Source organism: Rousettus aegyptiacus, unplaced genomic scaffold (genome assembly GCF_014176215.1).
Source record: "Rousettus aegyptiacus isolate mRouAeg1 unplaced genomic scaffold, mRouAeg1.p scaffold_m13_p_4, whole genome shotgun sequence".
In the NCBI taxonomy this organism is placed as follows: Eukaryota; Metazoa; Chordata; class Mammalia; order Chiroptera; family Pteropodidae; genus Rousettus; species Rousettus aegyptiacus.
Window position 1 is genome coordinate 49,778,001 of NW_023416307.1, and position 17,045 is coordinate 49,795,045.

The window sequence follows — 17,045 nt, forward strand, 5'->3', positions numbered from 1 at the left end:
AAGAAGTTGAAAAGGGGAATAAAATGCAGGAAATCAGCTATTAAACATTGTCTCTCCTTCTAAGCATGCACATGTTACCTACACCCAGCAGTTCAGAGACTTCCAGTATATTTCACAACAAGAAATATAGTTTGGTTCAAGAATTTCTAAAATGCTGAATGAAGAAACTCTCCTATGTAACATTTAGATCTCTCCCAAAGATAGCTTTCCTGAAATGGGTTGTGATGTGATTTCTAGGAGAGTGTTGCAAAAGACTTAACTGAAAAAAGAAATGAAACTCTTCCCCCACAGTAAAATATAAGAAAACATATACAGGATGGGCATAAGATGGAAATTGAGACAGCTAAAAAGTATGAATTGATTAAAACAAAAGGAAAAGATTGGAAACATAGCTAGGTAAATGAAATGGGAAGTTTAAAGGAAAAGTAACTTTGAGGAAATTGTCGAAGTACGTTCTAAATAGACAAGACAAATGGTTTTGAGGAATTGTTAATAGTAAAAAACAAATACAAAAATCTTATTAAAGTGAACAAATTAAGTAAGGCATAAATTAAGTAATTATCAGGAATCAACCTAGCTCTCCAATATCTTAAATGTTGAATATCTGAGACTAAAACTGGAGGGCAGCTGAGTCCAGGGCTCGTGCTGCCTGTGCCACTCAGCCAACAGAGCAACACAGGAGTTGGGTTGTTTAGAATAAGCATTTATTGTCAGAGCTCTGGTGATCTGAGAAGGTAGCAGGTTAACACCCTTGAAAACTGCCTTGTCTTCTCAGTCAGGCTTATGGTATTTAAGGGAAAATCTGGGCATTTTTCTAGGGGCTACATGACAGTTCCAGGGTGTCTGTTGTGCTTCACAGAGCCGTTCCTCTGGCAGTGTGGTCCTCCAGTGACGTGGCTACCCAGGAACAAAGATGAGAGTAGTCTGGAAAGAATGCTAGACCAAAAGGAGAGTGATACAGTGATCAGTGAGCGTAAGTTTCAGGACAACTTTCTATGCCAGGGGATGTTCCAAGCTCTGGGTCAAGCAACTGAGGACAATCTATTGTTAAGCTATAGGGCAAGGAAAAGCGAAGCCAGGGACGACACTGTGAGGCTTCTACTGCAGGGGTCTCAACAGGGCCCTTCTTAAAGACTTTTTAACAGCTTTGTAATGACCTAGTTACTTCTTAGGAAAGAATATTTTTCTGCCTCACTCTGAAAAGTCATGTCTTCTTTTTATAGAAAGTTGTAAGTTTCTAAAAATGTAGACTATTTTAAATCAGTAGATTTTGTTATCAAAATAGCAAAATCGCTGGAAACAGCTAATAATGCTACATAAAATATAATGAACATCTTCTTAAAAGCATCACAGATCTGTGATACTAATGTCTCCACAGACAAGGAACGTATGCCAGGAAAACCTGCCCATAAAACAAATGAAAAGTATAACCTAATATTTCAAAACAAGTTCTAGAAAAATGATGGAATATATGAAAGAACAACATAAATGAGTTGATTATTATTCAAAATTATTACAAATGAAAATCTTAACATAAAAAATTAAATTTAACTAGAAGGAGCATGGTATTTCCACAAAGCAAGTAAGTGAAAAAGAAGAAATTTTTAAAAATCAAAAATAAAGAGCTCTTTCCCTTCCACATCCTGATCAGTTCAGTCCTAAGGTGGAGCACAGCAAGGTAGTTATCTTGCATTGCAAGGCCAGGGAGGTTAGAGACAGCTGTGGTGACACATTTGGATTTAATCATGAAAAGGGCTTCCACACAGGGCGCTTTCCTGGTGTGAAGAGTCAAAGCCTGGGCTGAGTGAGGAGATTGTACATGAGACTGGTCAGAACTCAATCAGGGAAGTGAATGGTAGTAGAAACAGATACATACAAAGAGATTGATCAAAGGAATATGTATGCTAAGAGTAATGTTATCCATAATTTTCACTGTTGGAGAAGATAATTACAAATATGGAAAGGATAAAACTATAAATTCCATAATACTAGAATTGGAGAAATTGGTATGAACATATGATTTTCAGTTGATATAAACAGTTATAAATGTGTCTAATATATATAATAAAATTTATGTATTAATAAATAAAATTTATTTACATATATATAAATAAAATTCCCTAACTCTATCCACTTAGAGGGCCTGGACTCAGTGCCAGTCCAATAGCAATGAGGACACCTAACACTCAGATCTTGGCTTATAATTATACTATTTTCTACCAAAATTACAAAGCCTGTTTGGATAAATGGCTGGTTCCTGGAGTGGGGTAGAGAATATACCAAATTATTCTGTAATATTTTGTGCCAGGAAGCAAGGAAGTAATGATAGAGACATGTCAGAAGGACACAGAATCCAGTTTGAAGGAGTTTTCGCTGACCAAATCAGGAATGATTTGTGCACCAAATTGATGATAATAATACCAATAGTAATTATGATAATTATAATCCACTGAATAAATTAGGATATCATGAGTCTTTGCTAACATAAATAAACGAATTAATTGAAAGTTTGATGAGAGTAGAGAAGTGTACATGGTTTCAGTAACATTATTTACAAAGGGGAAAAGTGGAATTTTACTGTAGAGAAACTTGGCAGACACAAACTTCATCAAGTACCGAAAGTTAATAACATTAGTAATAGGAGATATCAAAATTATATATCACCTGAAAGAGTGCACTGGAAAGAACATATCTTCTGTAACATTCCTGTCATAGTTGCATAATCTGGACGTAATGTGGAAACATCAGGTAAATGTAAAGTGAGAGACATTCTACAAAACAAGTGACCTGTAATCTTCAGTAGTACCGAGATGACCAAGTCAAAGAAAGACTAAAGAACTGCCTTGATTAAAGGAGATATGACAGCTCACATGCACAGATAAGATAACTCATGATTTCAAACTAGATCCTTTTGTTATAAAGAACATTATTGGGGAAATTTCAGTGGAATGTGAGCATTAGAAAATAGTTATGAATTAACGTTATTTTCTTGATTTTGATGTGTTTGTGGTTATATGAGAAAATATCTTTATTTGTAGGAAATATACACTAAAATATTGAAAGATGTTGAGACATCAAGGTAGAAGTTACTCTCAAATAGTTTAGGAAAAAGGTTTGTGATTTCTTCAGTCTTTTAGAAAAAGAAATTAAGAATTAAAAAGGACTTGAGAGTGACAGATGTAGAAAGTAGGCAAAGAATATTCAAGATACATATAATAGGAGTTTCATAGAAAAACAACCAAAACAATGTAACAGAACAAATACTAAAATAAGAAAATTTCTCTAAAATTAAAAAAATTGTTATTTTCAAACTACATAGGACATTCCATCTGCCTAAGGTGATAACTAGAACTGAGAAACATTCCAATAAAATTACCGGAATTAAAAAGAAAAAAAAGAAGTGGAATTTCATGCCCCCAAGAAGTGCCCTTTAAAGGAAAGAAAATGATGTGGTCATCGAAACTTCATCAGCAGCAGTTTAAAGGAGACAATGGAGTCAACATACTCAAAAAAATCAAAGAAAGAAACTGAATCAGACTTTCACAAATCAAGGCTGTGATCAAATGTATCAGAAAAGAATTAGGGTGATATTATTCATATAAACTCTTCTTGAAGAGAGAGAACAAACTTCAGACACCCAAAATGATGGGATACTAAATAAGAGAGTCATTAGGAAGAGAGTATATAATATGAAAAGACTGTATGCTCTGACAACTTGGATAAAATACTTTAAATTTTCTATTATATTTTAAAGGACAAGTTTTCAGGAAATGGGAGAATATAAAGATAATATGAAAATAGAATGAGCTATCCAATTGCTTTAAAGTTTTTAAAGAATAATATTTCAAATCAGATCTGGGGAGATTGTTCATAGTAGGGGGCCAAAACCCAAACAAACGGTTATTATCAGAACAAAAGAACAAACCTTAATTTTATATTTCTGTATTTATCTTTATAAATATAGAAACTTTATTATACATAAATATAGTTATAAAAATACAAATTTCATTTTATGTATAAGTATGTCCTATATAATATCTATATATTATATATTTATATAATTTCTTATTTAGGAATTTTATATACTTAATATTTTATATATAAATTTAGGAATTCTTGTCCTTTTGTGTGTATCTATATGTACATACATGTATTCGTGTGTGTCTATGAAGAAATAAAGTAGACTCCACAGTGAGACCGTGTTCCAGTTACTATTATGTCATAATTGCCCCAGAGATTAATAGGTCAAAACAATACGCTTTTATGGATTCTGTAGGTTAGGAATTCAGGCTGGATTTTGGCTGGTGGTCCTTGTGGCAAAGACTGAGGTCACTTAATAGGATTCAGCTGGTGGGTGAGCTGCTTTAGATGGTCCAAAATAATTTCACCCCACCTCAATTGTGCATTGGTGGTCCTGGCTGGAAGTTTGGGCTCGGGGCCCATTATGTGACTTCTGAAACGTGGTGCTTTGAGGGTAGTCAGTCTTCTTACATGTTATCTGGCGTCCCGTAGAACAAGCATCCCAAAAGAACCAGGCAAAAGTTTCACGGCCTCTTTTAACATTGAAAGTCACATATGATCGTTTCTATGTTCACTTGCTTATAAGTAAATGATAAGACCAGCCCAAATACAAGGAGAGGGATTAGACTTGCCTCTTGATGGGGAATTCGTAAAGTTACACAGTACAAGAACATACGGAGTGCAGGTATCTTTGGAAAATATAATCTGCCACAGACTATTTATACAACAGTCTTGAATATATATAAACATAAAACAGTATGAGTAGAACTAAGATCAAACAACTTCAGTTGTATCAAAAGTTTACTCACCTACATTGTTAAAACAATTTTCATATTTGCTAATAAAGCAAAGTTTAACCCTAAACAGTATTTTGTTTTAAGAAAGAGATAAAGGTTAAAAATAAAAGAACTATATAGTTATTTAAAAAAAAAGAATGAAGAACATCTGTATATCCAACTATAGAGTGTCCTATTACTACAGTAAGACTATTATTACTATACTTATTATTAAGTAAAATAACTTGGAAAATGTATATGTTATTGTTTATTTAAGAAAGAGAAGCAATACATATATGTTTGTGTATATATATGCACACAATTGTATATACATAATTATATACATATATCAAAATAGTATTGAATCCATAAAATATATTTTCATGTACATATTTATCTGCTTATATTTCTAAAGTGGAAGAATAAATCTTTCTTTAAATGTTTACATATAATGACCAGGACAGAGTAAGTAGGAAAAAGGAATAGAAGCTAGACATCTTTTTCAATATCTATATCTTACAGATTTGACTTTGAAGCTATTTAACTACCTATAAAAACAATGAAAAATTTAAAAAGCAACTTCTAAAAGTTGAAGTTGGAAATAAGAAAGAACAAGTGAACATAAATGTATATCGGATATATCTAGTTGTCGACCGCATGAACACTTATGCAGTACTCTAATTCTGTTATCCCCAGTGTCTTGATAACCAGGATTCTTCATATGCATGAAAGTACATACAGACATGAAAAAAGGGATTGAAAACCTAATGGTCCTAATTTTTAGTTAGAAGAACCAGTATAAACTCGTGATCCACTTTATATTTTTATCTATATTCATCCATCAGTCTGTCTGTACCTTAGCTGTGTCTACACAAACTAAAGATTTGACATGAGTTGATAATTGTTAAATTGTAGTGGATCTGTTATAATAACTAATCAGTCTACTAATGTTTATACTTTAAATTTTCTATTGTATTTTAAAGGACAGTAAAAGAATATTACATGTTAATGTGAACTTTGAAATGTTTGAGTTTTTTTTGATGAATCAAAATCAATTAATTTCAGTATTTATAAAACAAATCAGGTTATTGTAGTGAAAGGAAGAGTAACTCAACAATAATCATGCTTACTTTTAACTCCATCTTCTTCAACTATAGAAACTCTCAGACAAGTTATTTGCCCTTGCTGCAAGACTGGTTTTATGAGAAAATCTGATAGGATCTGACCTAATTGTAAAATAATTTATTTCTTATAAATAGAGATAGTGATGTGTGTATAACCATGTAATTGCAATGTTATTGAAAAAGTGCTTAAGGTTTTTGTTATTAATAGATTTAGTATTTTTTTAATATGGTATAGTTTAAAATAGTCCATCTTCAAAATCATGCTTTTTCATATAAGAGTATCTTAAATAAAATGTTACCTCAGACTGTTTTTGTGTCTTATTTGGGCATTTTGAAAATCTATAAATTATAAAATGTGTTGAAGTGAATTTAATTTCATTTATTAGTTTTTTAAGGCATATTTCCCCAGACGTTATTGACCCTGCACAAATTCTGATTTAAGAATATAAGATTGACTGATAGCCTCACAAGGAAAAAGTAAACAAAGCATCTATTTTAAATTATTATAGGTGTCTTTTTTTAAGTATAAAAATCACAATCGTGATTTTTAATTTTTTAACTGTACAGTTAAATTAATAATATTAGATACTGCTATTCGATGCATGGAAATTGTCTTAATTGATTAAATGTGATATGAACTTTAAAATAGCATGTGAGAAAATTCTAATTCAGTCAATACTAATTTATGGTACATTTAGAGGATTGTTAATTTTTTTTAATTTGCATATTGGGCAAAATCTAATACAGATTACTCTCTTAAGGTTCTAACCACATTTAATCAATTATACTATAGAACAGCTTACATATTTAATACTTCAAGTAACTTTTTAGAATATAAAATATAAATTCATTTCTCTTCTTCTTCCATCAGAATACAGTCGTTTTGAAGCCAAAATACATGACTTACGGGAGCAGATGATGAATAGTAGCATTAGTTCAGGATCAGGTTCTCTTCGAACTAGCCAAAAACGATCCCTCTATGTAAGGTAAATTTTTTTACTTTTAATTATGACAGTCCTTATTTATGCATTCAATTCTTTCAGGTTTTTCACTATGACCGACTTAGTTTTAATGTAGAAAAACATATTGCAAATCAAGAAAATGTTTTTTTTTATAATTGATTTCCTAAAATACGTCTTTCAGGAGTTGGAAATTATTATTATTATAATTGGATTAATGAAAGTTACACAACCCCTTGAAAAATAATGGTATGAAAAAGAAAGACTATATGTGGACTAGAAATTTATCAAGTTGATATTTTACTGAATCACTGTTGCAGCTTGGTGTGTCATATCATTCAACACTTATATTTACCTGTATTCTTTTATAATAAAATAATTCTCCATTTGTGTAACATTTAATTACCATGTCAGTTTTCAAAATAGCAAAGAGAGCATATGTAAATAATAACTTAAAATGTGAATTGCCTGAGCAAAGAGTAGAGATTCATGAAATTTCTACATGCATTTTAAACAATTGGGAGAATACAAACGTATTATTTTTCTATAACGTAAGATTAATGTAACAGCATAAACCCAATAATATTAGATACCATTAGTATATAAATTGTTCTTTTCCATTTCATTGGCTAATAAGACAATACAGATATTCTATTTATTTGTATACTTATTCTATATACTTTTTTTAGTAGAGCTTTTACTCAGTGCTTTACTATTATTTTAACTTGAGATGTTTCTTACAAGTAATCTATGTCATTCTTCATAAATATTCTCTCATTTCTTTTGATTCTCTTAGGAAGCCTATTGCTAACATGTTTTATTCTTCTGGTGAAAGGTGATATATGTTACCTAAAATAGATGTGTATCTCATATATGTTTGTATATGTATAAATACATCTGTACACATAAACATGTAATCTGTAGTTTACATATGATATGACTTATTGTCTCAAAGCATTTATTTTATGAGACATAATAAAAGGAAACTTTTCTCACTTTTTTCTCTTATTGTATTTCTACCGCTTTCGTTCTGCCCTACCTATGCTCTGAGAATCCTAAATGTATAAAATTTTCTTCTCCTTTCACTAATCCTTGCAATATTTATTAAACTCCCAACAGTCTATCAAATTTCACTTGCTAGAAACAGTCATTCTACATTTTCCTAGCAATCTCCCATGCCTTTACCTCCAAATTTATAAATAATATGCATATACTGCTGTTTTCTAATTTACCAACTTTGAACATTATAGACTGACTGCCTTGATAGATGAAAACTTTCTCATACCAAACCACTCATTCTGCCTCTTCCCCTGTAACTCAAACATAGTTCTGTCACCATAAATAAAGTTAATAGTATTTAGAGTCATGTGACTAAGTAATATCTGTCATTACTCAAACAGTATGTTATGACCACGTTTATTTTCTTCTGCAATGCTTCATTTTTCCTTTACTTAAAAATTGTCTAATTTTCATTTTGCTTAATTTTCCATGTACTTAGAGTACTACATGTTTTCCTTTATCTTCCAGTAACCTCTCTATAGAGTTTTTCATATGATGACACATAAGCTCATACATATGGTCTTATCAATTCAGGCGTTTTTTGTTTTTTGGGTTATATTCCATCTTTCTGCTCCAATCTGGACTAGTTGCTCTCTAGACTTGTTGTATAGTTCTCACATGGGACTTGCCTTTGCCATTATCCTAATCCTTTTAGTTCTGTACTGTGTCAGTCTATTTCTTAGATTTCACATTTTCTTCTTTCTCAATTTACTTTTATTTTGCCAGAGCATATCCTCAAGTATTTTCCTGAGAAAAGCTGTGTAGGAGGTACTCTTTGAGTATTAGCATGTATAAAAATGACTTTATTTTGCCTTCTTCTTAATAGAGAACTTGGGAATTGTAGAAGGTTATGATATTTTATTTTCCAAGGACCCATTCTTGTTATTTGATTGGGATTTTTTTTTTTTTTTTGGTACTCTTTATTTTTGTGGACATAATATCTCATATTTCTCTAATGTTTTCTTCCGTTCTTAAATTCTCTGCTTTCTCTGTATTCTTTTTTTCAAGTCTGCTTGTTTTCTTGGGTTTTATTTCCTTTAGTTTTTTATGTGTGAGGATATCTTTAAATGTTTAGTGACTTTTCTAGTCTTATGAATAGAGAATGAAGCTGGTGAATTTAACTGGAAGATAATTGACTTTTTCATTGCCCTCTTGCTCCCCATGTCATTCTTTTCTTTGAGGTCATTAAATATCTCTAGAGAAGAATCCTTGATCTCTTGCCTGCAGTATAAACCAGGTTACCAGTTTTTAGTTTCAGTGTTGCAGATTTATTAATCCATCTGTTTTCAGCCCAGCATCTTCCACTTCCCTACCGCATTCCAGAGTAAAGAACTTTTTAAATTTAATTTCTCTAGAAACTCAGTCTCTTGTCTTCTATAGAACTGGGAACAATTATCCTGTTGTCATTTCTCCTTTGTTTTTGTCTCTCTTTTTTTGTCACTTTGAGTTTCTGGGTGGAGAGGAAATAGATACATGTAACCAGTCTTGCCAGAAATCTAATGGTTCTTTTTAGTAAATATATTTAAATCAAAAGTAAAAAATAAAAAAATCAAGGCTACAAATGGCAACATACAGTATGATACTATTTATAAAGCTCTGAAACAAGTAAAAACATACATTATTAGTCATTCACATATGTGCGATAAAACCAGACTAACAACAAAAAGGGTAAGGGACAAGGAAATAATAAACACTATATTCAGAATGGTGGTTACCTTCTAGTAATACTTTACTCTTATTCTGAGGGAATCAGGATCAAGAGAAAAAAATATATAAGTAAACATGAGTTACTGATAAAAGTTTTATATATAATCTTTCGTTGAATAGTAGATTAATAGTGTTCATTATACTCTGATGATCAGTAACTCACATATGTATTTTATGAGTCCCTTTTTTTATGATATTAAAAGACAAAGCCTAAATGCTAGCATAGGGAGTAGAGGTTGGCGTGATTTCTTTTCTCCATTGCTCATCAATTATATAGTTATATTACTTTTGTAATTCAAAAGATTAATTTATGATAAAAAGTGTTACAATATAGTATTTTCTCTTTTCTGAATCTTTTGGCATTTGTTCTACTTAACGTACTTTATTTTCTATTTTATGTTATGTTTATTTGTATCCTCATCATCTTTGTCATCTTTATGTTTGTCATATCTACTTTATTACCTTTTTAAATAAATAATAAATGACTGACTATGTCAAAGCTTTGTATTATTAGAAGTTAGCTGTATTTTTTCAGTAGAAAACACTGCCTTAGAGTTCAGAATATATTGATTGAAGTAATGACTTGGCATTTATATTATTTGTAATCTTTATTTTTCTGCTGTACAGTTCTTCCTTTGGATGAAACCCAATATGTTATGTACATTTTAATATATGTTTAAGCCTTCCCACTTTTAGTCCCACCTGTTTCCCTGAAAAAACCTTAAAAGAACACATTTGAAAACAAAACTAGAAAACAAAAGTGACTAAACATTTAAAGATATCCTCACATTAATTAGTTTATTCATACAGCCATCAAATAATTCAACCCTTCTTCAGTTTTATTTCAAGAGAAAAGTTCTTAAAAATTGGGTAGCATGAAAAAGAATATGATTTGTATCCTAATTTCCAGTTGCCAAATTAGAACAAAAGAATAAATAAATTGTGTTATAAATGTAATTGTTAGACTCCTTTTCAAAGAGAGCTTCTTTGAATATAAGAATTTAATTTGTTAAGTATTATACGTTAGTCAAATAGGAAACAATATTTTATTTTTATCCAATTTAAAAATATTTTTAACATTTGCAATTACTATATTAATACAGTATTTTTTCCAAAATATTTAACAGCTATTAAAGTCATCTGTAGTTAGTTTTCGTCATTGTTACCCTATTAACTCTAGTTTTGTGAACAAATGAAAGGAATAATTAACTGGCAAAGTAATCACTGTTGATCTCTGGTTTTTCCAAGTGTGTCTAGTCAAAGTAAGGAGAAGAGAAGAGAATCTCTTAATATTTACTTTTGTTTATTTAGAGCAACTCTCTAGATTTGTCTTCATTTTGGAATTCAATATAGGTTGCTACTGGATTGTACTAAAAGCATTTTTAGAATTCCTTATACAATACTGAGAGAAATAAGGTAGTATACCTAATAAACTATTAACAAAGTTAATTTTCTATTTATTTTTTTGTCTCATTGTCTTCTTATTTATAGTACAAAGTTGAGCTTGGCATTATTTTGCCTACTGTGGTATACTATTTAATTATCTACCCAAATTATAAACACTTTCAGAATCCTGTGTTTATCTAATATTGATAACATCATTATAATTAATAATGGACTTTTTCTTCTATCTAGGGCTCTTTTTGACTATGACAAGACTAAGGACAGTGGCCTTCCCAGTCAGGGATTGAACTTCAAGTTTGGAGATATCCTCCATGTTATTAATGCTTCTGATGATGAATGGTGGCAAGCCAGGCAGGTTACACCAGATGGTGAGAGTGATGAAGTTGGGGTGATTCCCAGTAAACGCAGGTAAATATAAATCTATTACAGCCTTACCACTTGAAAGTCGAGCTTTATAAACAAGTAAATACTCTTCCTTTAAATTTCTTTTATTGAGGTGATGATTTTACACTTGGTTTTTCATATCATGTTCCATAACCATTTAATTTTATTCAATTTATACTGTAACCTATAACATAACTAGAGTATACAGTGCTCCCAGACAGAAATTTCTCTAAAGCTCAACTACTAGTTGCTAAAAACAAAGTAAGTGTATTTTAAGTCACTGCCATATATCTCTTGTCAGGTGAGGGAGAGGGAAATAAATGCCTCTGTAGTTTTCCCATGTAGGTGCTGATAAAACCTAAATTTTCAGGGCTTTTGATTACATGAATTACCTCGTTTAGAGCTAGAAAAAAAATGAAAGTATTATAAATAAATGCAGAATATTTAGAAATATCTGGTAATATGCTTCACGTCTCTCTTTTCTTGCTTAACTTAGAAGTATTAATACATTCACTGTCTTTCCTCTGCTTTTAACCATTTATTGTAGTGATTCATTGGTGCATACTTACCACCTAGTGGCAAAAGTCTTTAAGTGCAGATTGTCTTTAAAAAGAATGATTCCAGCCTAGCAAACCCCCTCTAAAATCTATGAAATGCAGTTAAATGTCTCTACTTTTGTGGAAAAGGTATTAAAATATCATTATTCCCCCAAAGTAGCTTATTAATGAGATCTGCTTCATCCAAATCTTTTTCTAAGTTTTAAGATAGCCAACAAAAATTATTAATGAGACATTAATGTTTATTATAGCTGGTTAATTCACTTTAAGTCAAGCTTATGATGTTATAAACTTGTCTTTTTTTCTTATGAGTTGGATTTATACTTGTTTTGTAAAGCCTCTAAAATTCATAATTATGCCGAATCATATACCTATTTTAGACCTCTACTTATATACACTTATATATGTGTTTGTAGAAGTTAAAGGGTAGAAATGTTAAAGTATTACAAAGATTTGTAGTTGTGGTTTTGGGATTTATGACTGTTGTCTATTTATATTTAGCAAGATCCAGCTATTTGATTAGATCTTATATTTGGTGGCAACTCCTCTTTTAGTAATGCAGCCCTCAGCATTACTTTTTTCATGGAATGTAATATAGTCTCCTGCAAATTCAGAAATGTTTTCTCAGTGTCTTGTTCAGTCAGTAAAAACCTCACATCTTAAATATCAAGATCAGAGTTTATAAAAATCGTCTTATCCTTTGGAGCCTCCTAATCTTGCAAAGGTTTTTTTTTTTTTTTTTTTTTTTTTTTTTTTTTTTTTTTTTTTTAAATGTGCCTGCAACAAATGAGAAATACAGCTGACTTAGGTGGAAAGAGATGTTTTTCGTTTTCTATAAAAATTTTATAAGGTTGGTTTTCAAAGCCATAAGTGATATAAGAGCTATATCTTGAGATCACTCCAAATCCCCAAATTCATGAGTAACATTATAGAATATGATTTTTCTCCCATAAAATACAATATGAAATCACAACTAATTATGCTATTTCATTCTTGAATGTATTTAAAACGTATAATTTCTTAAATAGAACTCTTTCTTCAACCTCTTCTAATAATAGCACAAGGAATTGTAGTACCTACAATGTTTAGCTTTCTTTCAGGAACAGTATTTACAAATAAACACAATTTAAGTCACTCAGCTATTGAGTGATAGGATAATGATTAGAAAACAAAGCCATTTTGAGTTGTAAATGTTCACTCACTAAATGTTAGTTTTGCAGTGCCCTCAAGTCTAAGCAAAATTGTAAATTATTATTCATGTTACGCATCTTCAGGATTGCTCTGGAATAATAAAAAACATAAGTTCTAAATCTATGACTGTTAAAAATTTTTTGGGTTTTTTTACTATCCCATAGTAAACCTATATAGCTACATAATAAATTTAAAAAATTAAGAAAATACATTAATTCATAGGCATCTTTGGTAGGCATTTCTGCTGTGTACTATAATTGCTTTGTTGAAATAAAGAGTTTATAAATGCTTAATTTACATGAAATTTTACAAGATGCATATTGGTGTTACAATCTTTGTGAAACATTTGTTGTGATTTTGTTTGCTTGCTTATTTTGAATAGGTAACACTTTAACAAGGTTCAAAATTCAGAAGATCTGAAAGCTATACAAACTCTTTGTTCCCCAGGCAACCATTTCACCTTCATAGGGATAACTAAGGTTACTAGTTCTTGTATATGCTTCCAAAAATACTTTAAAACTATGTTGTACACTATAAATGGTAACTTTATATATTTACACAAATATATTATTGGAGTTAAACTTAATTTTTTGCACCTTTTTATTTTTTAATATTTTAGAGATACAGAAAAATAAGTACAAGAGAAATGCAAGAATAATACAAGGCACACCCACATATCCTTCACCTACTTTCACCAATTGCTGACGTTTTGCCCCATTTGCTTTCTCTCTCTCATGTTTACTTTTTAGCATATGTGTTCCATGCCAAGCTAATAAACAACAAAAAGATAAAACCTGGAAAATTACTAAATTCAGAAGTAGTGCCTTATAATAATTCGAGAATAATTATGGAGTTGAGTGCATATATAAATATACATATATGTACTATATTTTCATACTTCACAAATAGGTTTTTTTCATAATAAAATGAGCCTTATATTTCATTTTTCAGAAGTTTTAATTATTTTGGGATGCAAACCTAGATTACTTTCATAGGTTTTAGAATATAAAAATGACCCATATCAAAGTATCAGTACTAATGATTCGTAGTTAGACCCTTAGATGTTTTTGGTATACCTAAAATACAATATTGTGTACTTTGACAGGGTTGAGAAGAAAGAACGAGCCCGATTAAAAACAGTGAAATTCAATTCTAAAACAAGAGGCGATAAAGGGGTGAGTGTATGAAATCTATTATTTCTAGAAATTATTAAGTATAATTGGCATTTTCATAATTCTTATTGAGCTACATTATTAAAATGAGAAAGATTTTGCCATAAGAATTACTATGAACAGCTCTCACTATGGTACTTTACAATAGAAAATATTAAAGTAAGCAATTTATTGACGCGCCCATTTCACAGACCTTGCCAAATTATCAAACTGTCATTTGATAGATTCTTAACAACATACTTTTGGTCAGTTGAAACGAAGTCAGCTTTTATGCAGATGTTCAATTAGAAATTCGTATCTCCAAATATTAGTCATGATAGCTAACTTAATGAATCTTCTGAGAAAATAGGCTCCCCCAAAATGATTAACTAAGTTGTAATGTCAGTTGATGGGTTTTTTTCAAGTGAATTTGTGGAAATTTCCTTGTTCATTTTCCCTTTATCTCTAATTTAATCAATAGAATTCCTGTTTTAAATGTTTGAATGAATATGAATTTTTATTTTGAGGGAATAAAGGAAAGGACAGTCAGGAGGAAGATTTAGTAGATGGTCAAAAAATATATTGAAATTCTTTCATATATATTTTAGATGTGTTTTTGTTTTCACTTACTTTTAAGTCCTGCTTAAAATAGATGTCAGTAGATGAAAGAGATCTTATAGCCTTTGTCTTGTACTATGTTTGTAATTCTTGCAATGGAATATTTTAGCAAAAAGCCTGAAGAAAGAGCTGAACACATGTTATGTTGAAATACTATTGCTAACAATGTTTTGTGTTTTGCTGGGTTTTTTAATCTAAAGCAAAACTTTTACACATCTTTTGATCTTATTTCAAATGAATAGAGAATGTTAACTCTGCAAATAAATTAACCCTATTTTAGTGCATCTCTATTATCACTAAGCATTCAGACTTAAAGCTTTAAAATTTTAAAAATAGGAAATATCCTCGATCAAAGAAATTAAATATCTGAGTAAATTATGTAATGCATTCGGTTACTTTAGAAATAATAAAGTCTTTAAAATTAACTTGTAGCTTTCAGAAAATACAAAATTATGTAGTGTGTTCTGAAGTAATATTTAAAATAAAAAATTGGGGGAGGAAAAAAATCCCAAGTAAATGCTCAGGATTTGAAATATATACAATGCTTTATGTGCTTATTTTATATACTTTTTTTAAATAATTTAGTAAAATACACAGTAAAATACACTGTCAATGTATTGAAAAAGAGATTGCATGTTGTAACTTTCCTTTCATACTGTAAGAAGTTAACTGAATTAACGACATATTTAAATCTTAGTCTTGTCAGTTGACTGTAACCAACTTTACAAACAGTCACTGTGTTCTAACACAGCACCAAAAGTATGCATGATACTGAGTGGGGTAAAAATACGCTTGCCATTGATACAGAACTGCATTTCTTCCTGTAACACCATTTCCCATTCTAAGTTCTTCTTTTCCTTTCTTTACATGGTGGTTGGTGGTTTATGGACTTTAATTCCACTACAGACTTGTAACATTTCAGTTTCTGATTAACATTTATAACATCCATTTAACTATATTAAAATACTACATATGGAAATGATATATTCAGATATTTAATATATATCATGAATGTGTGATATTTTATCAGTTCTTATATTTATTACACTGTCTCTTGCAATATAGCATTAATAACAATAAGTAATTAAACAGTGTATTTTGTACTGGAAATGTAGAAAAACTGGGGTAATTTGTATCTCCAGTTTTGTGTTTTCCCTACACATTTTTGTCTTGTTTGCTTCTGCTATTTTACTTTTAATAAATTCTTCACCTGGATGGTGTTAAATGTAATACAATTAATATAGTACTAACAGGCATTTCTTTCTGTCCCACATTATGATATCTTTATGATATCTCATTCTGGCTAACTGCAAAGATATCAGAAATCAAACATTTTAAATTTCATGTTTCTTTCGGTTGTTTGCTGTGAAACTGACTCTGACCACTATATATGCAGTAGAAAGGGTAAATAATCTTTTATTTAAAATATTAATTTTATCAGATATAAAAATTACTAAATTCAAAAGCAGCGATTATCATGAACAAAAAATTTAGTCCTTCCCTAAATTAGATTACCATAAAATTTTCTCTATTGAAACTTAGGTTTTCCTCTTTTTCTCTTTTCTAAAATTTGGATTCAAGCAAAGATTTTTATTTAAATAATGCTACTTGACAGTTTATAAAATAATTATAAGCCCAGAGTTCTCCACTTTTTTTTTTTTTTTTTTTTTTTTTTACTAATCAACTTAATTTTTAACTTCTACTTAGAGGTATTTGAACTTTCAAATTTTAAGATTGAAATCAAGACAGTATGCTTGACTATTAACTTTAATCTGGAATTATTGATGTGAAAGGGTAAAAATGAAAGTTTAACCTTGTTTTTATAAAAGTATTAGAATTTGGGGTAAGAGTCACTTTAATCTACTTTGGCACCTTAATCACCTCGCCTTACATGCTTAAAAATACAGGCATGCTAAAAACATACTGCCTGGTGTCAGTATACTTCAGAATAATGATAGCATCTTATAACATGAAAACTCAGGAAAAATCAGAACAAAATTTCTATTCTTTGTATTGTTCCTGCCTCAAAAAATCAATAATAATAATATTAATTTCTAGTGTCATTGATAGATAAGACCATTTCCTTCAAGACATG

At 30.2% G+C, this 17,045-nt stretch overlaps 1 protein-coding gene across 27 annotated transcripts in view; it reads left to right on the plus strand.

Moving 5' to 3' along the window:
• Nucleotides 1–17,045, plus strand: part of DLG1 (discs large MAGUK scaffold protein 1) — a 231,765-nt gene that overhangs the window by 181,273 nt on the left and 33,447 nt on the right. For all 27 annotated transcript variants that reach the window (XM_036219411.1, XM_036219402.1, XM_036219406.1 and 24 more), the window contains 3 exons: nt 6,792–6,906; nt 11,281–11,457; nt 14,287–14,356. In XM_036219411.1, the coding sequence (XP_036075304.1) occupies nt 6,792–6,906; nt 11,281–11,457; nt 14,287–14,356 (362 nt within the window). The remainder of the gene's footprint in view (nt 1–6,791; nt 6,907–11,280; nt 11,458–14,286; nt 14,357–17,045) is intronic.